Genomic DNA, 22,356 nt, shown 5'->3' with positions numbered 1-22,356 from the left:
GGGCGCTCGCTGTTCCAATCTGTCGGTCTGAGGTTGTCAGAGGGAATACGCCCTTGTGATTAGATGCGTGGGTAACATGAACGGTGTGAGGAACGAGGGTAAACATAAAGAGAGGCACAGCGTGGTGAGTTCAATAGGGGTGACATAAAAAGAGGACTACTTAGAGAGAGGGAAGAGGTGTGGAGGTGGGAAAATGTGGGGGACATCTTAAAAAGGTAAAGTACCCAGTGACATGAAAAACGGACTGCTGAGGGAAGGTGAAAAAGAATGGGGGACATCTTGGAATGGTAAACTAAAAAGAATGAAGCTGAGTGAATGGGAAAAGAGCAAAGAGTTGACAGTTACGCAGTTAGCAACAGGCATATGATGATTATTTATAGGTAACAGCTGTATTCAACACGATCGTTTAACCCATGTGGCTTCAGAGTCTGTAAGCGATAGATCCATTCAAGTTCCCTTTTGAGGAGAAACTTGCGATTGTCAATGCCTTCTTTGTTGTTGATAAGTTCAAGTACTATGAATCTAAGTTGTGCAACAGTATGGTGACACTCATGAAAATGCATGGCAATGTTGGATTTTTCTTGTTTAGTGCGGATGTTTGACTTATGCTCGTTCATGCGGGTTTTGATTTTTCTTTCTGTTTTCCCGATGTAGATTTTTCCGCAGGGGCATTTCAATGCATAAATCAAATTTTTGGAGTCGCATGTTGCGTTGACTTGTAGTTTAATTGAGTGTCCCTTCATGGGATGTTGGATGGTGTTGCCTCTGATGATGCTATTGCAATTGTTGCAATTGAGACAGGGTTGTGTGCCCTTGAAGACTGTGATGCTTGGCGTGGGACTAGATAGAATTTCCTTTAGGTTCTTACTCCGAGTGTAGGCAAACAGTGGAGGAGTTTGAAAAATTTCCTGAAAATCAGGTTCCATTTGTAGAACTGGCCAGTGTTTTAGGATGATTCTTTTGTATTTGTGGCTGGCTGTGGATTATTTGGACACTAGAACCATGCGTTCTTGGGCTTCTTTGGGCTTCTTGAGAAGGCTGTCTTGTCTGGAGATACACTTGATCTTGTTGTAAGCTTCCATGAGGGTGTTTTCAGGATATCCTCTATCGAGGAATCGATGATGCATTTCTTGGATTCTTTGTTTGAAGGTTTGATCATCAGAAACGATGCGTCTGAGGCGTAGCATTTGGGAAAACGGCAAGTGTCTTTTAAGTGATCCCTGATGGAAACTGTTGAAATGTAACGTGTTGTTACGATCGGTGCTTTTCCGATGTAAGTCAGTGCTGAATCCATGCTCAGTAATTTTAATGTGGACATCAAGAAATGATATTTCAGTGTCGCTTATGAGCCATGTGAGTTTGATACGTGGATCTTTGGTGTTGAGTTCTGTGAGAGCTGTTGTGAGGGATTCTTTAGTGTCTGTCCATATGACAAATAAGTCGTCGATGTATCGGACGTACATTCTGATTTTGTCGAAGATGTTATGATTGGCGTATATGTGCTGGTTCTCAAAGTTCTCCATATAGATGTTGGCATATGTTGGGGTGGCACAGTTTCCCATAGCCATTCCAGATAGTTGAAGATACCACTGATTGTTGACGTGAAAATAACTGTGATACAATGTAAACATCATGAGCTCCATGATGAAACTTTGCCTGGGTGTGTCGATATTGCTGTGAAGAAGGGCTTGTTCTATGGCTTCTATTCCTCCCTGGTGAGGTATTGAGGTGTAGAGCGAACTAACATCAGCTGTGCACAGTATTAGCGAGTCTGTCTGGTCGAATTGGATTTCTGCTAATTTGAGCAAAAAATCTGTTGTGTCCTTAATGTAGCTTTTGGCTTTCATAACTGATGGTTGAAGGTATTTGTCTATCAGTTTGCCGGTGGGTTCATGTATAGATCCTTTGGTGGAAACAATCGGCCTGAAGGGAGGGTCAAGCAGATTCTTGTGTATTTTTGGACTCATCTGGATTGTAGGACTCTTAGGATTTTCCAACAGGAGATAGTTCTTAGTGCGGTCTTCAATAATCCCGGTTTGATGTGCTTTTGTTACGATGGTCTGTAATGTGTTTTGAAACTCAAGCGTGGGATTTTTGTCAAGTAGCATATAAGTAGAGGAATCCTCTAAATGTTCGTTGAGTCGTTGGTTGTACATATTCGAGTTCAAGATCACGAGGGCGCCGCCCTTATCTGCTTTGGTGCATTTAATATCCAAGTTGTTCGCCAAACTTTTGAGGGTATCGCGATCTTTCCTTGTGATGTTCTTGTATTTGGTAGTCGCTTTAAAGTTGATTTTGGTTAGGTCATGGCGTACAAGGTTCTCAAAAAGGTCTATACACTTGTGGCTCATAGGAGCTTGGTATGTGCTGGGTGGCCTTAATCCTTTGAGTTGGTCACTCTTAACGCTGGTGTTCACAGGTAGAGTATTGTCAAAGAAGTGACGTAGTTTGAGTTTTCTTGTGAATTTGAACGTACTGACTTCGAGTTCAAGTAAGTTCGTTTGTGCCACTGGAATGAAAGATGTCCCTTTCTCAAGTAAGTTCATTTGGTATTTGGAAATTGGTGTATCTGAAATGTTAATGACTAGGTGGGCTTTTTCGGTTTCAGATCTTTCTTGGTTACTGTACTCCGGGTTGTGGGAGGACTTTTTTCTTTCTCTTTTCTTTTTGCTCCGCCGGAGTCTTCGGTGACTTCTGGGTCTAATCCTAAAAAAGGAACCGCAGAGGATTCTTCTTGTCTTGTCTGGGATGTCGATGCTTGAGCTTGAGCGGAAGTATGGCTGACAGTAGTTGGTCTAAAGGTGCTTTGTTGAGGACGATTAGAAGAGTCGCTTCCGGATGATGATGTGTCGGTTTGAGCATTAAAAGGCTTATTTCGTCGTCGTTGGGCATAGACATCGGCCCAAGAGTACACTTCATCAAGCTTGTAGTCAAGCGTGTCTCTGCGGAACTTTCTAACTTTCCGTTCGTTGATTTCTTTTTGGTGTTTATCAAGAATGTTTTTGATATCTTCTAGTGTGGTAGTGAGCTCCTCAGGTGTTAGGAGATCTTTCAGTTCGCTGTCAACGATCTTAATTTCTTGTTCAAGTTCTTTCAAAATCCCAGAAAGTTCTTCTACGATAAGAAGGATTAGGTCCAGGCTGCACTTGTTCAGAATACCATTCCATTTATCCTTGAATGTCTTCGAATTCTTGCAAAGGGAGGGCTTCAACGCTATCCGCAATCCTCGTGGGATTCTGAGCGCCCGATGGTATTTAAGTAGTGTGCTCGCGTGGAGCTTTTGGTTGATGTGACGTTTGGAGAGGTATAGTAGCTGTCTCGTACATTGTTCTTTATTACGAAGGGTAGTGGATGGGCTGATGTCTTCTTCAATCAACGAATAGATGCGTTGTCGTTCATCTTCATCATATGCTAGAGTGTGCGCTCTAACATCGGTGCTTTTGCTGATTTCGTCGTATTGCATGTTTGTGAAGCGTGCAGTCCACCTGGGGCGGTACAAATTGAATTGACAAAAGGAAGGACTAGGTGGTGCACTGCTAGCGTAATCACTTGTGTGTGAGGGTGACGAGTGTGGGTGCACTCAAGGGTAGCGTTACCGTCAACGCTTGAAAAATATGAGCAAGTAGTGTCTGCATGGAACATGCAGGGACATCCCCTGGTGAGGCACTCCAAAAGAGGATCAAATAATTGATTCCAAAGTTTCTTGGGAAATTTGTAGAGTTTTAATGTTCAGAAATAGTGCGATCAAATTTTCTCAATGATATTAACTCATATCAATGGTGATAGTTAGATGCATACATATCAATATTGTTGAACACGAACTCCAATGCATTTCGGGCGTTTAACGCCCTTTATCAAGGAGAGCTGAAAGAATGAAAACGAGCCCAAATTAGGAAAAGGAAAACGAATAAAACTAACATGATGATAGAACACAAATGATGAGGGGCAATAATAACCGAGTGTGCTCAGGTGGCACGGTGCGTTAATAATGTGAATGAAAAAAGGGTATGGATGGTAATACGCGCGTATGTAATGTGAATACTTGATTAAGGGAAGTGCAGGGTAAGTGAAAAAGGAGGTGCAGAAGGTGAAAGGCATTATCTACCGCGTCGTGATGGACAAGTGCAAAGACACGTAAAGATAGCGTGGTGCATGAGCGATGAAACAAACAGAACTAACTGCAGAACAGTCGTGAAGCAAAAGATGAACGAAAGGGAAGGTGAAGGGGATGTGAGACATTAATTACCGCGTCGTGGCTGGCAAGTGCTAGAAGCGCGTTAAAGACGCGTGGTGCTCAAACGCTAGATAAGCGAAACTTACTGCAGTCGAGTCGCGAGGGCGCTCGCTGTTCCAATCTGTCGGTCTGAGGTTGTCAGAGGGAATACGCCCTTGTGATTAGATGCGTGGGTAACATGAACGGTGTGAGGAACGAGGGTAAACATAAAGAGAGGCACAGCGTGGTGAGTTCAATAGGGGTGACATAAAAAGAGGACTACTTAGAGAGAGTGAAGAGGTGTGGAGGTGGGAAAATGTGGGGGACATCTTAAAAAGGTAAAGTACCCAGTGACATGAAAAACGGACTGCTGAGGGAAGGTGAAAAAGAATGGGGGACATCTTGGAATGGTAAACTAAAAAGAATGAAGCTGAGTGAATGGGAAAAGAGCAAAGAGTTGACAGTTACGCAGTTAGCAACAGGCATATGATGATTATTTATAGGTAACAGCTGTATTCAACACGATCGTTTAACCCATGTGGCTTCAGAGTCTGTAAGCGATAGATCCATTCAAGTTCCCTTTTGAGGAGAAACTTGCGATTGTCAATGCCTTCTTTGTTGTTGATAAGTTCAAGTACTATGAATCTAAGTTGTGCAACAGTATGGTGACACTCATGAAAATGCATGGCAACGTTGGATTTTTCTTGTTTAGTGCGGATGTTTGACTTATGCTCGTTCATGCGGGTTTTGATTTTTCTTTCTGTTTTCCCGATGTAGATTTTTCCGCAGGGGCATTTCAATGCATAAATCAAATTTTTGGAGTCGCATGTTGCGTTGACTTGTAGTTTAATTGAGTGTCCCTTCATGGGATGTTGGATGGTGTTGCCTCTGATGATGCTATTGCAATTGTTGCAATTGAGACAGGGTTGTGTGCCCTTGAAGACTGTGATGCTTGGCGTGGGACTAGATAGAATTTCCTTTAGGTTCTTACTCCGAGTGTAGGCAAACAGTGGAGGAGTTTGAAAAATTTCCTGAAAATCAGGTTCCATTTGTAGAACTGGCCAGTGTTTTAAGATGATTCTTTTGTATTTGTGGCTGGCTGTGGATTATTTGGACACTAGAACCATGCGTTCTTGGGCTTCTTTGGGCTTCTTGAGAAGGCTGTCTTGTCTGGAGATACACTTGATCTTGTTGTAAGCTTCCATGAGGGTGTTTTCAGGATATCCTCTATCGAGGAATCGATGATGCATTTCTTGGATTCTTTGTTTGAAGGTTTGATCATCAGAAACGATGCGTCTGAGGCGTAGCATTTGGGAAAACGGCAAGTGTCTTTTAAGTGATCCCTGATGGAAACTGTTGAAATGTAACGTGTTGTTACGATCGGTGCTTTTCCGATGTAAGTCAGTGCTGAATCCATGCTCAGTAATTTTAATGTGGACATCAAGAAATGATATTTCAGTGTCGCTTATGAGCCATGTGAGTTTGATACGTGGATCTTTGGTGTTGAGTTCTGTGAGAGCTGTTGTGAGGGATTCTTTAGTGTCTGTCCATATGACAAATAAGTCGTCGATGTATCGGACGTACATTCTGATTTTGTCGAAGATGTTATGATTGGCGTATATGTGCTGGTTCTCAAAGTTCTCCATATAGATGTTGGCATATGTTGGGGCGGCACAGTTTCCCATAGCCATTCCAGATAGTTGAAGATACCACTGATTGTTGACGTGAAAATAACTGTGATACAATGTAAACATCATGAGCTCCATGATGAAACTTTGCATGGGTGTGTCGATATTGCTGTGAAGAAGGGCTTGTTCTATGGCTTCTATTCCTCCCTGGTGAGGTATTGAGGTGTAGAGCGAACTAACATCAGCTGTGCACAGTATTAGCGAGTCTGTCTGGTCGAATTGGATTTCTGCTAATTTGAGCAAAAAATCTGTTGTGTCCTTAATGTAGCTTTTGGCTTTCATAACTGATGGTTGAAGGTATTTGTCTATCAGTTTGCCGGTGGGTTCATGTATAGATCCTTTGGTGGAAACAATCGGCCTGAGGCAGAATATCGATTTGGCTCTCTTACAGGAGACACATCTACCGAAAATGAGTCCCACGTTGAGGCATAGGGGGTTAGATGGTAATGTTAACGCAGCAGGATTTACTACGCATGCCAAACGGGTACTTAATTGGATTAACCCGAGGTCATCACTGAGCCTTACACTGCTCAGAGAGGACCCGGAGAGTAGATATGTTATGTCAAAATATACAGGTCAGGGACCTGTTGGTAGTGAACATATATGGTCCCAACTTTGACTGCCCAGAGTTCTTTGGAGATATAGCCAGAATCATTGCGCAAGGCGGGGATGTTAAGATACTATAGGGAGGGGACTTTAATTTGGTGAGAGACCCGGAATTGGCTAGATCGGCGGGTCCGGTTTGGAGCCCGGCGGCGGCGGCAAGGAAGCTAGAGGAGGTTATGATATGTCTGGATGTGTGCGATGTGTGGAGAGTGAGGAATGGAGGGAAAGGGGGATACACGCACTATTCAGCTTACCTTAACATACACACCCGAATAGATTACTGAATGGCTTCCGCAGCTTTGATTAATAAGGTACGACACTGCTCGACGCTGCCGCGCACACTGTCGCATCACTCTCCCCGATTGTTGGTATTGGAGCGCCCGGGTAGGCGAATAACGCCTTTCACGTGGAGATTTCCGCCTTATTCCCTACTGGACCCGGTGTTCAGAGAGAAACTGGCGGAGGCCATAGATACTTTCTTTGAAACAAACGCTGGCTCGGTTGATAGCTTCCAAATTGTCTGGGAGGCATTTAAGGCGTACATCCGAGAGGTGGTGATGGTCAAACATTCAGGAGTGCTTAGGACTATTCGTAGAACTTTAGCGGATCTGGAGGCGAAATGCTGAGGGGAATGCATCCCTAGATGAAGAAATTAAATCAACACTGGAGGATTACCATGAGGCTGCAGATAGTGAAGTGAAACACATGGGGAAGTATGCCACGGCGCGTGTGTATGGAGAGGGAGAGAGGCCGGGATCTGTACTGGCACGGTTAATGAAAGCGAGGCGTGGTAAGACTCAAATCACTGAGATTAAGGCGGATAGTGGAGAGTTATTGACTGAGGAGTCGGAGGTAGAAGAACGCTTTCGACAGTATTATGAGGAACTCTATAGTTCCAGATCGGCAGGTTCGGATGACCAGACAGCTGAATATTTGGAGTGCACACAATCAGGAGAGATGACATAATTGAGGCTATCGGCGGCATGAGAGCAGGTAGTGCTCCAGGAACAGATGGTTTGATTGTTGCGTTCTATAAGACGTTTTTGGAACAATTGTTGCCGCACCTCGCAGCCCTGTTCGACGATATGTGTACTACGGGTACGGCACCCGCTTCCATAAGCAAGGCCATGCTAGTGGCCATCCCTAAGCCGGGCAAGTCTCTTGACGAGTGCAGGTTGTTCCGCCCATTGTCTTTGCTCAATGTAGACGTTAAAATATTTGCGAAAATATTGGCCACCAGGCTTGCTCTGATGTCCCATATTCTGGTGGCCCCGGAACAGGCTGGCTTCATTCCGGCTAGGAATCTTACTTATAATATTCGTACAGTATTTGGCGCGATGCAACACGTTCGCCTGGAAAACAAAGTGGTGGCTGTTTTCCTCTATATGAAAAAAGCATTTGACTCTGTGGAGTGGCCGTTTTTAAAGCAAGTATTGACGAGAATGGGGCTTGGGGTGGTGTTTTTGCAGCTGTTGGGTACTCTCTATTTCAAAACCACGGCCCGAGTGCGGATTGGTGACTTGGTCACAGCTCCTTTTAATATTACTAGGGGCACCAGACAAGGGTGCCCATTGTCCCCGTTGCTGTATGCTCTAGTGGCGGAGCCTTTGGCTTGTGCCTTGAGGGAGTACCATGGGAACGAAGGCATTGGCTTCCCGAAGTAAAAAATAATAGTGTCCATCTATGCGGACGACACGCTTTTGTATGTAAGGGATCCAGAGACTAATTTGGCCCCAGTTATCAGGGAGGTAGTCAGATTTGGCGCGCTGTCTGGACTCCGGATTAACTGGGATAAATCCCTAGTTTATCCACTTACACCAGTTACATGTGAGTTTGAAATGGAATACCCGTTGCAGTGGACGACTGACTCCGTAAGATACCTGGGCATTCAGCTGCACACAGATTCTGATATCATTTTCAGAGAAAACTATGGCGTGGCTATTTCACGACTGGAAGATGAGGTTGAGCTATGGTGTCGACTACCATTGTCCTTGATGGGGCGTACCTCTATTATGAAAATGATAGTCCTCCCAAGATTATCGTTCCTCTTCACAAATATCCCCTTGGTGCTTCCGCGTACCTTTTTTTTCAGGCTAAGGCAATTGATGATAAAGTTGGCATGGGAAGGAAAGCAAGCTAGGGTCCAGTGGGGAGTGCTTACACTGCCATGTCACTTGGGGGATCTGGGCGCTCCGGATCTAGAACTCTACTATAGGGCGGCGCAAGCTGCACAGTTGCATGCTTGGATACATGGTGGGACGGACGTCCCCTTCCTGCGGATGGAGCGGCTCTTTGCTGAGCGCCTTCCTTTACCGGCAATAATAATGGAGCCTGTTGACCGCAGGACGGGTAAAGTGGATTCCTTGAATACTACTAGACATGCGTGGAACTGGCTGTTACAGAATCAGGTGGGCGCATTGTTGTATTCTCCGACTATGCCACTAGAGTGGATGAGATGGCTGAGGCCATGTACGGAGCGTGGAGTTCTAACGGCATTGCAAGAATTGAACATGAAGGTAGCAGGGGATCTATTTCATGATGGGACGGTTTGCACTCTGGAGCAGGCGACAAGTACGTTGGATAGTGTCTCGCTTCTAACCAGTTTCCAATTCCATAGGGTGAGGAGCGCTCTGAGGACACAGCTAGGCGAAGGTTTAGAAGAACCGTCAGAGATTCTGGAATTGTCGCATTTTATGAGGAACACATCACCCGGGAAAATGGTAACAGCTATTTACAAGATAGCAATGTCACATAGGACGCATAAGTATACAGCTGCCAGACTTGCATGGCAACGTGACCTAGATGTTCAATTGGACGATGACAGGTGGACTTATTGCTGTACCGCGACAAAAAAAGTGTCACTGCACGGTAGATATAGGCTGGTCCACTTTAAATATCTGAATAGAATATATTATACTCCTGAACGATTGCGTAGATAGTGGCTTGCGTGAAGAGGCGAGATGCAAAAGGTGCAGTTCGCCGGTTGCGGACTTCCTTCATTTGGCATGGTTGTGCCCGGGAGTCTATTCCTTTTGGGAAAGTGTATTTGTGGAGTTAAGCAAGGTGGTAGAGGCCGAACTTACACCAGATCCGTTGCTAGCCTTGTTGGGATACTCGAAGGACCTGCCTAGAGCAATGCGCAGACTACTGGATATGGGGCTGCTTATAGCCAAAAGGGGTGCAGCTATATGTTGGATGAGAGGGCCGGTCCCAACGCTGCGACAGTGGACACAAGATATGATGTACTGTTCCGCGCAATGGGAACATTATAGTGAGTTGCTGCCTCCCAGGAGCAGACCAAAGAATTTTTGGGGTCTATATATTACCTATGTGCAGACTACTGCAAGGGCGGCTGAAGAGACACAAGAGGAGGAATGTGATAGAGAAGCCCAGAGCGTGAATGAGCCGGCTGGTATTGGTTGAGGCCTGGGGGGATGGAACATAGTACTTCGAAATAAGAGAGGGTTAGTGTGAAAGTTGATTGGGCAGTCAGTGCACCGCTGTGGAGCTAGCAAGGGCAGAACACAAGAGATCGAAATTATCAATGAACAGGTGCACATAGAGAATGTTTAAGCGATACACACTGGGGGTATATATTTTTTCATACTCACCCAGTGGTGCTGGTTGTTATTGTCCGAAAGCACTATCTTTTACTGTGCCATGAGGGATATACGCCGCCTGCCCGACCAGGGCTGTTGGCTAAATGGCTGTGTACCATGCTCATGTAAGAGGGCTAGAAGTATGTTATTTAGAAGGACTGCATTACAATGATGTGCCGTGTGGCTGTTACTGACTGCAATAAAATGTTTAATAAAAAAATATACTGGCCAACAACAAAACAATCACCATTAAACCAGCAGACAAGGGAGGGGGAATTGTCATACAAGACGCAGAAGCATACCGACATGAATGCCTTAGATTACTTGAGGACGAAAGAAATTACATACGGATTAAAGAAGATCCCACGGAAAGACTCAGGATAGGGATCCCCAGCATGATAGAACAATCACTTGCTCATGACTAGATCACCAAAAAAGAAGGAGACTTCCTAAGCAACAAAAAACCAAAGATACCATATTTCTACATGATCCCAAAGATACACAAATCATTATAGAACCCCCCTGGGAGACCCATCGTCTCGGGTATTGGTTCCATTTTGGAGCCACTTTCCAAGTTTGCAGACGCCTTCTTGTGTCCCTTAATTCAATCCACCAATGCCTATCTCAAAGACACCAAGGCAGTACTGTGTCTACTGAAGGATCTCACTTTTGACCTGAATAAACATATCCTGATAGGGCTAGATGTGGAAAGCCTTTATACCAGCTTACTTCATAAAGAAACTCTGGACATCCTGGAAGAAACAATGTACAGTTCAAATTGGCAATACCACACACCCCAACATGTGGTACTGGAATGTTGCAAGTGGGCACTCACAGAAAACTTCTTCCAGTTCGAAGACCTTCTGTTTAGACAATAACACGGCACCAGCATGGGCAGTACTTTTGTTCCAAGTGTGGCAGGACTGTACGTCCACCACTTGGAGGCACAGATAATCCTATCACAACAGAACCCACAATGCCAAAAGATTCTGGAATGGAAAAGATATATTGATGGTATTCTAGTGATCTGGGAAGGTGACGAAGCAGAAGCAGCCACTTTCATTAATTGGCTCAACACCCAGGACGCTTTCCTAAAATTCACATACACAATGAGCAAATCAGAATTGGTGTTCCTAGATCTTACCATTTTTGCTGGGATGGTGTTCTCAAGACCACAACCCATTTCAAACCTGCTGCTAAGAATTGCCTCTTACTATACAACAGCTTCCATCCACGCCACCTAAAAGAAAACCTCCCATTTGGCCAGTTCCTGAGATTGAGAAGGAACTGTTCGGACACCAAGGATTACGACACACAAGCCAGTGAGCTTGCTGAAAAACTAAAAATACGTCAATACCCAACTAGAACCATTATGAGGGCTAAGAAAAGAGCAAGGAACAACCACAGAGACTCCCTACTTGAATGCTATGAAAAGGAAGATAAAGGAAAAGAAGCTAAACCAATATGTATACTACATTCGACATCGCATCAACCCAAGTCGCTAAATTTGTCAAGAAACATTGTCAAATAGTGAACAGTGGCAAAATGAACATACCCACTCCTATGTTTTCCCACAGGCGAGCAAAAAACCTAAAAGATGTATTGGTACACACTTGCCCAAAACCAAATGACAGAGGCACACAAAAAGCCATCAGCACTCTTCCAACCGGCCCCCACCCATGTGGCAACTGTAGTGTGTGCCACCTCAGCAACACCACAAAAAAAGTGGTCTTCAACACAGGCCAAACATGGGAACTACGCAAATTCACAAATTGTAATACAGTGGGAGTTGTATACCTCATCACCTGTGTCTGTAATTTACACTATGTGGAAATGACGCCAAGGAAAGCAAGTACCAGGATTTGCGAACATCACAGCAACATTAGATGACACAGAGCAAGCACTAAGATGCCGGCCCATTTCAATGAAAAACAGCATATCCCGAACGATCTACGATGGGTAATCCTTGAACACATAAAACAATGTGATAACCTTGAACAGTCACTACTAGAAAAAGAACAAAGATGGGTGTTCATATAGCACACAGACAGTATGGGACTTAATGAGAATATACCGTGGGGGCAGTTCTCAAGATGATTACAATCCCCCTAAAAAAACTTTAAGTAAAGAGAACTGTGAATTTCTACAACACTTTGTCACTACTACCTGCGGCATGTAACTAAGTAATGCTGCCATAAACTCAAAGGTATCGAATGGAGTTTACCCTCTAATTGAAAATTAGTATTTCTAGTTTTAGTTTTTAATTTTAATTTTAATTTCTTATTTTTATTCATAACCATTAACGTATTGGCATTAATTTAATTCTTCCATTTATGGGGCCTCTAGACCCTTTCGTTCGAGCCCACATTGTAAAACCCAGAAAATTTGGCCCAACCCAAAATGGCCACCATAACACGTCGAAGGACGGGGTTCGAAACCCACCCCCTTTCCATTCCTCTAATAATTTCCGAGTATTGCCCCAAAAAGATAAGGACCGTTTCCCATTACTTTACTTTTCTCAATGAAAAGGAGATCATAGTAACTAAGAAGACCGGCTCAATTTTTCCAGTAAATAATGGCAACTACAACAGGCCATTAGTAATAAGGTAGAGGCACTAGTCTTTCTTTGCCCAATCACGTGGTCATTGGCAAAAACGACCCGGAAATACTCATAAACGGCCCCGTGATTCAGTAACGGTAAGATACGGCCGCTGTGGGACAACTAGGTTCTGAGAAGACGGAGGGATGCCGAGCCAATGTAAGTAATCGACACTCATTTATATGCGGTCAAACATAGAACGCAAAGGCTAATCTCCACCTCCCGCCTATTATGCGCACCTTATAATTCCACTCGACCTATTCCAATCCACTCGAAATTAAAGAACACTCGATTCAGGAATGCCGCAAAAGAGGGTTTACTGTTGGGAACTAACTATATAATGGGCACAGACATTTACCAGGTCTAAAAGAAATACAACAGGTCCTTTTTAACGGGGTACTCAAAAATAACAATGGAACGTCCATTCACGCTATGATAGCGGCGACGAGCACAAACCAGCATAGTTAGTGTGAACATCTCTGTCTGAATTTAACGATAAAGTTCTTCGATCAGTCAATATCTCCTATGATTGTAGGGACAGGAGTACACATAAGAAAAATGGACATTTATTTATTTGTACATAAGAATTGTTCATTACAACCCTAAATGAATTATAAGCAGTTGAAATTCTATGCTACAACAATGGTTCAATATTGTCATTATTGCATACTACTGTATTGTGATCCAACAGGGTCTGTAGGCCCCTCCACCCAGGCAGACCATGGGGCATATTATTGCTAATACCCAAGTACGTTTACCAACTGTCCAGTACCCTCACTGGAAATTGATTTATGTTTTATGTCATGTCTGTCTCTGTTGTGAGTGTGCATCCATAATGAGTGTGCTTTAAGGGTACATATGGATGTGTGTATATATACATGTACAGATTATTTTATTTCTTCTGAACAGGAATACTATGCATAGACGTTAATGGAGGACCACCACCATTTGTTCTGTATTCCTCGTTTTCCTCCTTTTTTTAGGGGCACCATACTGATCACCTTATGTAAGATTTCACTCCATAGGCACATTTCGTGAGGAATAACTATTGTGTTGGAATTGGCCTGCCCATGGGGGCAGGCTCCTTGTACTAATTTTATTATTTCTTTCCTAAATACAGATACTACGGATTCATCACTAAACCGTATGTATACAAAATAGATACACACATTAGGTGTGTCTTTCCATTTAATTGTTAACCTCATTTCTAGGTTCACAACCGGAGTGGCATACATGGAGCTGGTCCCCATGTGGTCCTGAAGAAAAGGTGTAGGGGACACCTTGAAACATGTCGACAAGATAACTAGGCTTTTGACCACATTAATGATCTAAATCCTATATCTAACCTCTTTTTAGCATACCAACTAGAGGCAAGAATAAATGTGTTGGCTTACTATCTAGATATTTTTAACTCACACTAATTGCCACTCCACCATACACCGCACCACACATAGTTTCAAACAAAAGTGCTCCTACGTATCCTTCGCAAGTCGCAGCACGCCCCAAGCAGTAGATGCTTGGAAAGCCCCAATGATGAAGCATGTCACCTAAAGGCAACCTCTGGTGAGTGAGGGGACTAAAGAAAAGAATTTTCTTTTCCAAACAGGCATACCTAATTGGGAAGGCCTGCTATTACTTCACTGACAGGCTAGCTTCTTACAATCCATTGACTATGGGTTATATTGTTAAAGTCTTATCCTTTACTGCATAACTGGCAAGGAATCAATTCTGCTGTGCGCAGCCATGGCATTGTGTGTGATGATCTGGGGAAAAGGCCAAAACGTGCTTTTAAAAAATATGTTTTTAGATTTAATGACCAAGGGGTTTCAAAATAGGATTGTGCTTTGACAGATTTGTACTTGTTCATTAGTGTCCATGCATATAGCTACCCCCAGGTATATATCTTCCTCCACTATGTCAACATATGCGTCAAATGTCCTCTAAATTTGATGTTAAAAATTACATCTGGCTTTTCTCATAGTTAATTTTAAAATCTTTCTGTAGAGCATAAATTGCTAGGACTATAAGTGCTTGCTGCAAGCCAGCAAGTGTATAGCGAATAATCTGCATTGTATAGGACTCTCCACTTTGTTGATACAAAATTCCAGGATGTGCTTGTGGGAAGGTTTTCCATGAAAGTGATATGTGGCGTGTGATAAAAGGGATAGGCACGGGCATGCACCTCCAAAGAGTTATCATCCACATACCTAGCCATGCAGTACTTATCCAAGGTAAGGGTTTGGGTCTGGCTCTACACTGGGGAAGGGGTTAAGGGGTAGGAGGCCTGCAACTTTTTGGGGTTTGACCAGCAGATGTTGCAGGTGTGAACTGAAGGCCACACGCGAGAATCTGAATAGCTGTTGGACCTTCTTACGCACCCTGGTATTTTGTTCTGCTTCACCAATTACAGATTCTTGTAATGCAAATACAGTATGTCCCCCTGGACCTTGTTCTGGTCCTTGAACGGTCTCTTTTGATCCTTTTGGTTGGTGCTGATTGGACTGCAAGGACTACCCCATGTTGTAAATACCATGATGCGCCACATATTGTTGACAAAGACTCATACCCCAGTACTGGCCTTTATATACTAACACTCAATGCATGGGTGGTCATCTCTCCCTGCATGTTGCTTGGACAGGATGCAATTATATGACAAAAGGGAGGTGTATCAGGTGTGGCTCTTTTCCTATCCCTGCTTAGGAGCAAAGCACAATAATGATTTCCTCTACAGAATATTTCTTCCGTGTCAATGCATATGGTGATAAAGGAGTTCAAAGGATCTTTGCATGCAAAATTACATGTAGTAACTTTCCATTTGTGCTTTTGGGCATACACCAATCAACTCCTAGTTTCAAGATTTGTACAAAGGTGAATAACCTACGTGCAAGGAAAATTCAGCCTCCATTCTTTTAGACCATCAACAGTTCTGAATTCTAAGGTTGGTCAGACACACCTTTACATGTGTACAATTACGTTTGTATACATGCCTCTGTGAACTGGTCCCCCTTTCTTGAAGTTGAGTGGATCTAATTAGTAATAAGACCGGCCGTTAGGATGAAACGGGAAACAGTCAGCTAGAAATAAGCGTAATCTAATGAGAAAACATCTCAGTCAGGAATTAGGTTATTCATTTGGGAGAGGGTTGGCTCTACCAACTCAATGAAGTCAATCTCTTTTGGTCAAAACTCTGAGAAAGAGAAAATCTCTGCTCAACCCCTGGAAGCTATGGCACAAGCATCAGTCAACCTCCAAAGAAATGGTGTTAAGTTGAAGCAGTACCAACAATCTTAAAGTTAAGTACACAAGACAGTAAAATTCTCAAATCAATTTAGAAAACATAATGAACAAACAGGCATAAGATCATTAAAGTAGGCTAAGAAGAAGCTGAGATATTACATTTTAAGGCAAAACACTCTTTAAAACACTAAAGTGTCAACGAAAAGAAGAACCAGGGCCTAGATGCAATTTTATGCTGACCGTGATGGAGAGGTCAGAAACAACAAGTGCTACTGTACATAAAGATTTTGCCTTCAGACTTAGAGCCTGATTTAGAGTTTGACAGATGGGTAGTCCATCACAAACATGACAGGTATCCCGTCCGTCTTCTTAAAACCGCATTATTTCATAATAAAGCACTTGTAATAAGGCAGACGGTGCATCGAACTGCCAAACTCTAAATCAGGCCCTTGGTCTCCAAGAGCTGGTAAAGTTCCTTCTGGTCAGTACTGCAGCCCTAGCACCTCAGGTCCCTTTCTAACCAAGTCTCCTGCAGAGTCCATTCCTCTGTGGTAAGCTGGGCCCTCTTAGACTCAGGATATTCCCTCATCTCTTTGTGTCCTTGAAGCAGGTAAACAGGATGTCAACCATTTGACTCTTGGAAATCAGTCCTTGGGCATTAGCAGGAATCAGAGGTTCTTGAGTTCTTGTGAGTCCTTTTCTTACAGCAGCAGTAAAATGTCAGGAGTTTTCTTCCAGCATGGGCTTCTTCTACATATGGAGTTTTCCCAGATCCAGGAATGTTCTGAGGAGTCCGTTTTTGAGGTGCCAGCTTTATCCTCACACTAGTCAGTGACTGGAGAAATTGTACGACCCAATTCTCTTTTCTCGTGGTCAGTCCACCTCCTTTTGGAGCGCTCACTCTTTAACTTGTTGTAAAATCACAAAGGATGGCAGAACCCAGCTGTCATCAGACAGGCTTGTCTTTGGCTAGTTACCCACTCCCCTATTAAGATTAGCACTTTTACCACCTGGAAGTGTACAAAACTGATACTCCCTCTTACTGTGACTTGAGTTGGCTGTCTGGGAGAGTCCCATTAATGAATAGGAAAAGCCCTCTTTGGCATCTCCGAAATCTGACTGCACTATCAAATAGATTTTTTTATTAAGTGCGAAATAATGAAGCATATTTGTAGCTCTTTCTCAACCAGAGATAGGAAATAAATATTCTAATCGTATCAAGGCTTGTTCAGGGAAAAGTCAAATACGGCCTGCACAGTGAAATAGCTTTTGGATTGTATTTTATTGTGCGTGAACAGTAACCCCAATAGTAGAATGCCTATTTTTACATACTGGCACCCTGCTCTGTGGGTTTACAAAATGCACTTAATGGGTGACCTACGAAAAATGAAAATGACCCTCTACTACACGGCAAAGGCACTTTTCCTTGCACTGCAGTGCATTTAAAATGCAGCTTAGCCATAGTAGAGTGGAGCTGTTAGCAGACATATATTTCTGTCATATAGGCAGCTGGTGCAAAATACACACTATAGCCCACATATGGCATTTAAGCTACCATGCCATAGTTCTATTTTGGGCCCGATTTACAATAGACTTGAAAGAAAGTTAAAAGGCCAGGTAGTTCCAATGTACTACACATATTATATACGGGGAATCACGTGCTTTCCTGCTGTTTAGCAGTGGTGTAGCACACAAAGTCCTAAAAACAGTAAAAACACAGTCCAGAAAAAGGTGAACGATCTGGTATGCAAAAAAGTGACTATGCTACTGGCTGCATCTGAAATTCGATTCGTATCCCCTTTTTCTGAAACAAGTGTTCGTCAAGGCACCAAATATTATGTCAAGTACACTACCTCTGTGCGGCACCTCACTCGCTTCCTCCAAAACCACACCCTTCTACTAACTATCTTCTCACTAGGAGTTGTTTAGCACAACTGTGCACCTCAATCCCAAGTGAGATAGTTTTACAAAAATACTCATTGCAGATTATTGGGAAAAAATTGACATTCATTGATATTTTGATACACGTAACATTTAAATAGTATAAAAGTAGACCCATGCAGACAATAAGGCAGGTATCGCCTAAGCAGGATTCAGATGCCCTTCCCTCATTGATGACAAAACATAAGAAGAAAGTTCAATGTTGCAAGGTCTGGGTGAACAGAATTTGCCCGCATGCGCCTTCCTCACACAGGACAATAGCTGCATTTTATGGCTGCAATTGGAGCACCGTGAGCACCATTCTGCAATCTGGCACTCCTGTTACCCCAAGCTTGTAACCTGCAGAAAAAAGTTGGCAGGTATACCAGGATGCAGGAGGAATGCTTAACAGCCTTATAAAGTTGCCAAAAGGGGTATTTAAGTCTAGAGGGCACACACCAAGTACTGCGCAGGCTAGCATTTTTTAAGCTTGTGAAAATAAGAAGACCTGTTGTAAATCGCCAACTGCAATACAGGCACCGTGTTAGAGAGAGTGGGTAGAGCGGCATTATAGTGAACGAGTGCCTCTGAGTGTGAGGGAGCGGTAGGGGTGGGGGGGGGGGGGGGTGGAGTGGGGGACATGACGGGCAGGTGGAACTGGTTTATTGAAGAAAACTATACGAAAAGTATTAATGTGTTATTCCTTTCATGTCTGCCCCAAAAAGTAAACCTGGCTGAGTCACTGGTACTGACCACAGAAAACCCGTCAGCGTAGAGAGGGGATGTGGCGCAACGGCCAGAGCTGACAACTTCGGAGGGGGAACCCTCTTCGAGTATCGGCGTCGGATCCACATCCTGTGATTCTTGACAAATCACTTAATCTCCGCGTGTCTTGTTAAATGACATCATTTTGTAAGTAAAATACCTTTTAGCAAAAGACACTAAAAAAATCAATGCATTCTCTCACACCTTGATGAATCAATTGCATTTTATGTAATGAAAGGGTTTTATTTTTTTCAAAAACAAGTGTTACAGGTAAACCTCGCACATTAAGGCAACCGTAACATCCGCCCTCTCTACTTTTCAGCTGCATCTGGACTAACCTGTCCCTGGGGGGTCCCGGGATGTGGTCGAACTTCGTGTGAATGTATTTCACATAACAGCAGTACAGCAGGAAGGCCAGGGCGGCGCCGGCCAGCACAACGATCAGGAGCCAGGAAAGTAAACCCCACGCGTCCATTTCTGCATTCCACTCTGTGCTCTTTCCTTGTTGATTTCTAGAAAAACAACCTCCGTCGTTAGGTTATAATCTTCAGTGAAATGAGGGCGGAGCAAGGCAGGGAGGGACAGCATGGCCAGCTGCCAAGAGCATTATAACATACAGTGTCCTTTCAGGAGTGAGCGCGTGGGTGGGGAGTGGCGGGGGTTCAAGGGGTGCAGCTGTTTCTGCAGCACACTCGGCCACAAGTCCAAAGGTGAGTAAGTGACTATAAATGACACAGAAATCGAGGTCTTTGTTTCTGAGGACGATTGAGGTCATATCTGAGTCACGTGGGCAGAGGAGGCTGCCACATTAGACTGGTGCAGAGCAGTCCGTGTTTGTTCAGACTCGAGCACCTTGCAGCTTTGGTCCACTCATGGGTGCAGAGTGTGGGGCTTAATAATGTTTTAGGCGCTTCAAGGAAGTCCGGTGGCCTGTCTTTATTTTTAGCAGCTGCAAGGTGCTTGCGTAGGTGTCTCGCAGCAATGGCCGAGGGGACGGTGACCTCTTCCCCCTCGGTAGGCCGGGTTTACTGGGGTTTCACTGCGCTGCAGGGGCTTGAATCCACTGCGCTAGCCTCCCAGCTGATGATGTCACATTGGACGAGAGGATGGCAGGCTGGCTGCTTCAGAGCGGTCCAGTACACGACTTATCTCGTCTGATACCTGGGAGCCTTGCAGTGTTGAGAAGTGACTTGAGGTGTGGGGGCTGTGTTTTATTTTTAGACTCTTGAATGGCTCTCCATTGTAGCTAGACATCAATATATATCTCCACACAGCCTTGCATGACTCTTCTCCCACCTAGGTGTCTGGGAAACTGAAGATCTCTAGAGCTCAATAGCAACTTTAGTGCAAGTTTACGATTTTCTGTAATTCACAAAGGAATTATGCGAGCAGTATCATTACGACTGCCTCCATCTTTTAATGTGGCACTCTACGCCACGAGTACTGAGACTCAGCACTCATAAAGATACTACTCGCAACATTTCTTTGTATATTGCAAAAAATTGTAAACTAAGTGTACGTTTACCTTTGTGAATCAGAGCCTTAACGACTCCCTCCTCCTGGAGCCTCTGCAACCACGCACAAACGCCACTTGAAGCAATCCTTCTCTGAAACTGCAACAAGGATCTCTGGAATTCCTTTCCTCCAGTCCTCCACTTGAACCCAGGGCTTTAAGTGGGCCGGGTCTCTATCGGGCTCTGTTTTTTGCCCTGGCACAGGCGGCCCGTTTTTCCCGGACTGCAGTGATAGCAGCCAAATGATGTGCGCGTGCTCACATAGTGGAGAAGTTACGGCATGACTTCATGCCAGGTGAGCCTTATGGGGAAGGGAAATCCTTTAAAGAGAGTCATTTTCTCTCTGGATTCCCCTTCTCTTTTTGAAACTCAGGAGCAGCAACCCTGCCATGGTATCACCAGGGCTTCAAGTGGAAGCGTTTTCAATATCATATACAACAAGCCACAGTTGCTGCCTATTTATCTTATGCAACTAACAACCATTGACAAAGCCAATAGTCCTGACTTGTACTTATGATGTGTTACATACCATATACTTGGATGTAATGACCGAAACAACTAAATTCAAGTTGGCGGAACACTATGCTAAGCACAGATTTTTACCCTATGTGTTTGTAAGCCACGCCCTTAATTACATAGGCCATGCGCGTTGAGAGACCACCTAGTTTTTCCATCCCAGTTAAAGCCCTGCTTGTACCTCTGTCATGCCTCATTAAGGGCCTGATTACAAGTTTGGCACTCTTACCGCAGTAACGCAGTGGCGGTGGTCCCAAGAAGACAGCCACAGCAGCAGTCTCCCGCCCACCATATTACAATGTCACCGCTGGGCCTGCTACATTGTTTCTGATGGTGGGGTATATTTTTCATATGTGTCAATGCAGGTGTGTATATTTTGACTGCAGTATACACATATGCATGACACATGTGAAAAAATACCTACAACAAGTAGTTTCCTATTGCTGGAGTCTGGACCATATGGGCCCCCTTCCAGTCAATGGATAAAAAGTACATAATGGACTTACCTGGATTTCGGCGCCAACAGGATCATTTTCTTCGCGGTCAAGATGCTGCTGTGAAAGGGGGAACTGGAGGAAGGAAGGGATCGTGTGGGAAACTGAATGGAAGGTAAGGAAATGGGTGAGTATGCACCCCAATTCCTTCGATTTCGCGGACTCAACGCAGGCGCCATGGTTGGGTCGATGGAAAGCCAACTCGTAATTCAGACGGCAGTGAACTTCTCTGTACTGCCCTGTGCCAGCTACTTTTCCCCTACTGTCATCAAGGTGGTCGGCAAATTACTGTCGCTGGCGGCGGTGTCCAGCGGTCTTTCATTCAGCAAACCGCCAACCGGAATTAAAAAAGGGTCAGTTTTCAATGAAAACAATTTGTTGTGTCATGTTGGGATTTGGGGCCTGTAATGTCACAAGCATTAGGCCTATCCACACAAGTGAGGCACCATTTTCTATCCATAGACATGTGGGAATACAGAATGGTAGAACATTTGTTATTACTGATTGTATTTCTCTGCATTTTGTGCCTCCCTAATGTAAGCCAGTCTGTAAGAAAGAAGACATTTTGAAAAATACCCTCTGATTCACATGCTGATATGGGTACCCAAAATTCAGAGATGTACAAATAACCTCAGCTCCTATACATTCAGCTCTTGTAAGTCGGCCATCATGACAATAAGTTAAAAATCAAAACGTTGTCACAAATGGACGTTTTTTCCTGCTCATTTAAAATATTTTTTTATTTCAACTGTTTGTTTGTTTGGGGAAATCGTGAGGGATTTATACAAATGACCCCTTGCTTTAAACTTGCAAAACTGTGGTAAATACAATAGGTTTTCTTGATTCAGCTATGCATGTTCCTGAAAAGCCGGGAAAATTGTGACGCTAGCACAGCAAACCTTTTGTTGATGCCATTTTTAGAAAACACGTTTTTCCTATTTTTCCAATAAAAAGCCAAAAAATGAAGCTATTATTTGCCTATTGTATCAGTCTCCACCAGGGTAATCCACAAACCCTGGGGACCTTTGGAATCCCCAGGATGTTGGAAATGTTTCTACCCACCATACGCAATAGTCGTAATTCAGTTCCGAAGGTCAGAGTCCTAGAACGAAATCAAAAAAATATAAAGTCAATGTGACATCCAAAAGCACCACCACCATCGTGAGGGATTTATACAAATGACTCCTTGCTTTACACAGAATTCT

At 43.8% G+C, this 22,356-nt stretch overlaps 1 protein-coding gene across 1 annotated transcript in view; it reads right to left on the bottom strand.

Annotated features, from left to right (window-relative positions):
- The window catches only part of LOC144781358 (cholesterol 24-hydroxylase-like), a 394,520-nt gene extending 375,299 nt beyond the window's left edge, over positions 1-19,221 (bottom strand). Inside the window, exon 1 of the mRNA XM_078660146.1 lies at positions 18,966-19,221. Coding sequence (XP_078516272.1) covers positions 18,966-19,102 — 137 coding nt within the window. The 5' untranslated portion in view covers positions 19,103-19,221. The remainder of the gene's footprint in view (positions 1-18,965) is intronic.
- Between the last annotated feature and the right edge of the window lie 3,135 nt (positions 19,222-22,356).

This window comes from Lissotriton helveticus, chromosome 9, assembly GCF_964261635.1.
Source record: "Lissotriton helveticus chromosome 9, aLisHel1.1, whole genome shotgun sequence".
NCBI lineage: Eukaryota > Metazoa > Chordata > Amphibia > Caudata > Salamandridae > Lissotriton > Lissotriton helveticus.
Note: the sequence above shows the minus strand (reverse complement) of the source record. Positions and strands in the feature narration are given on the sequence as shown.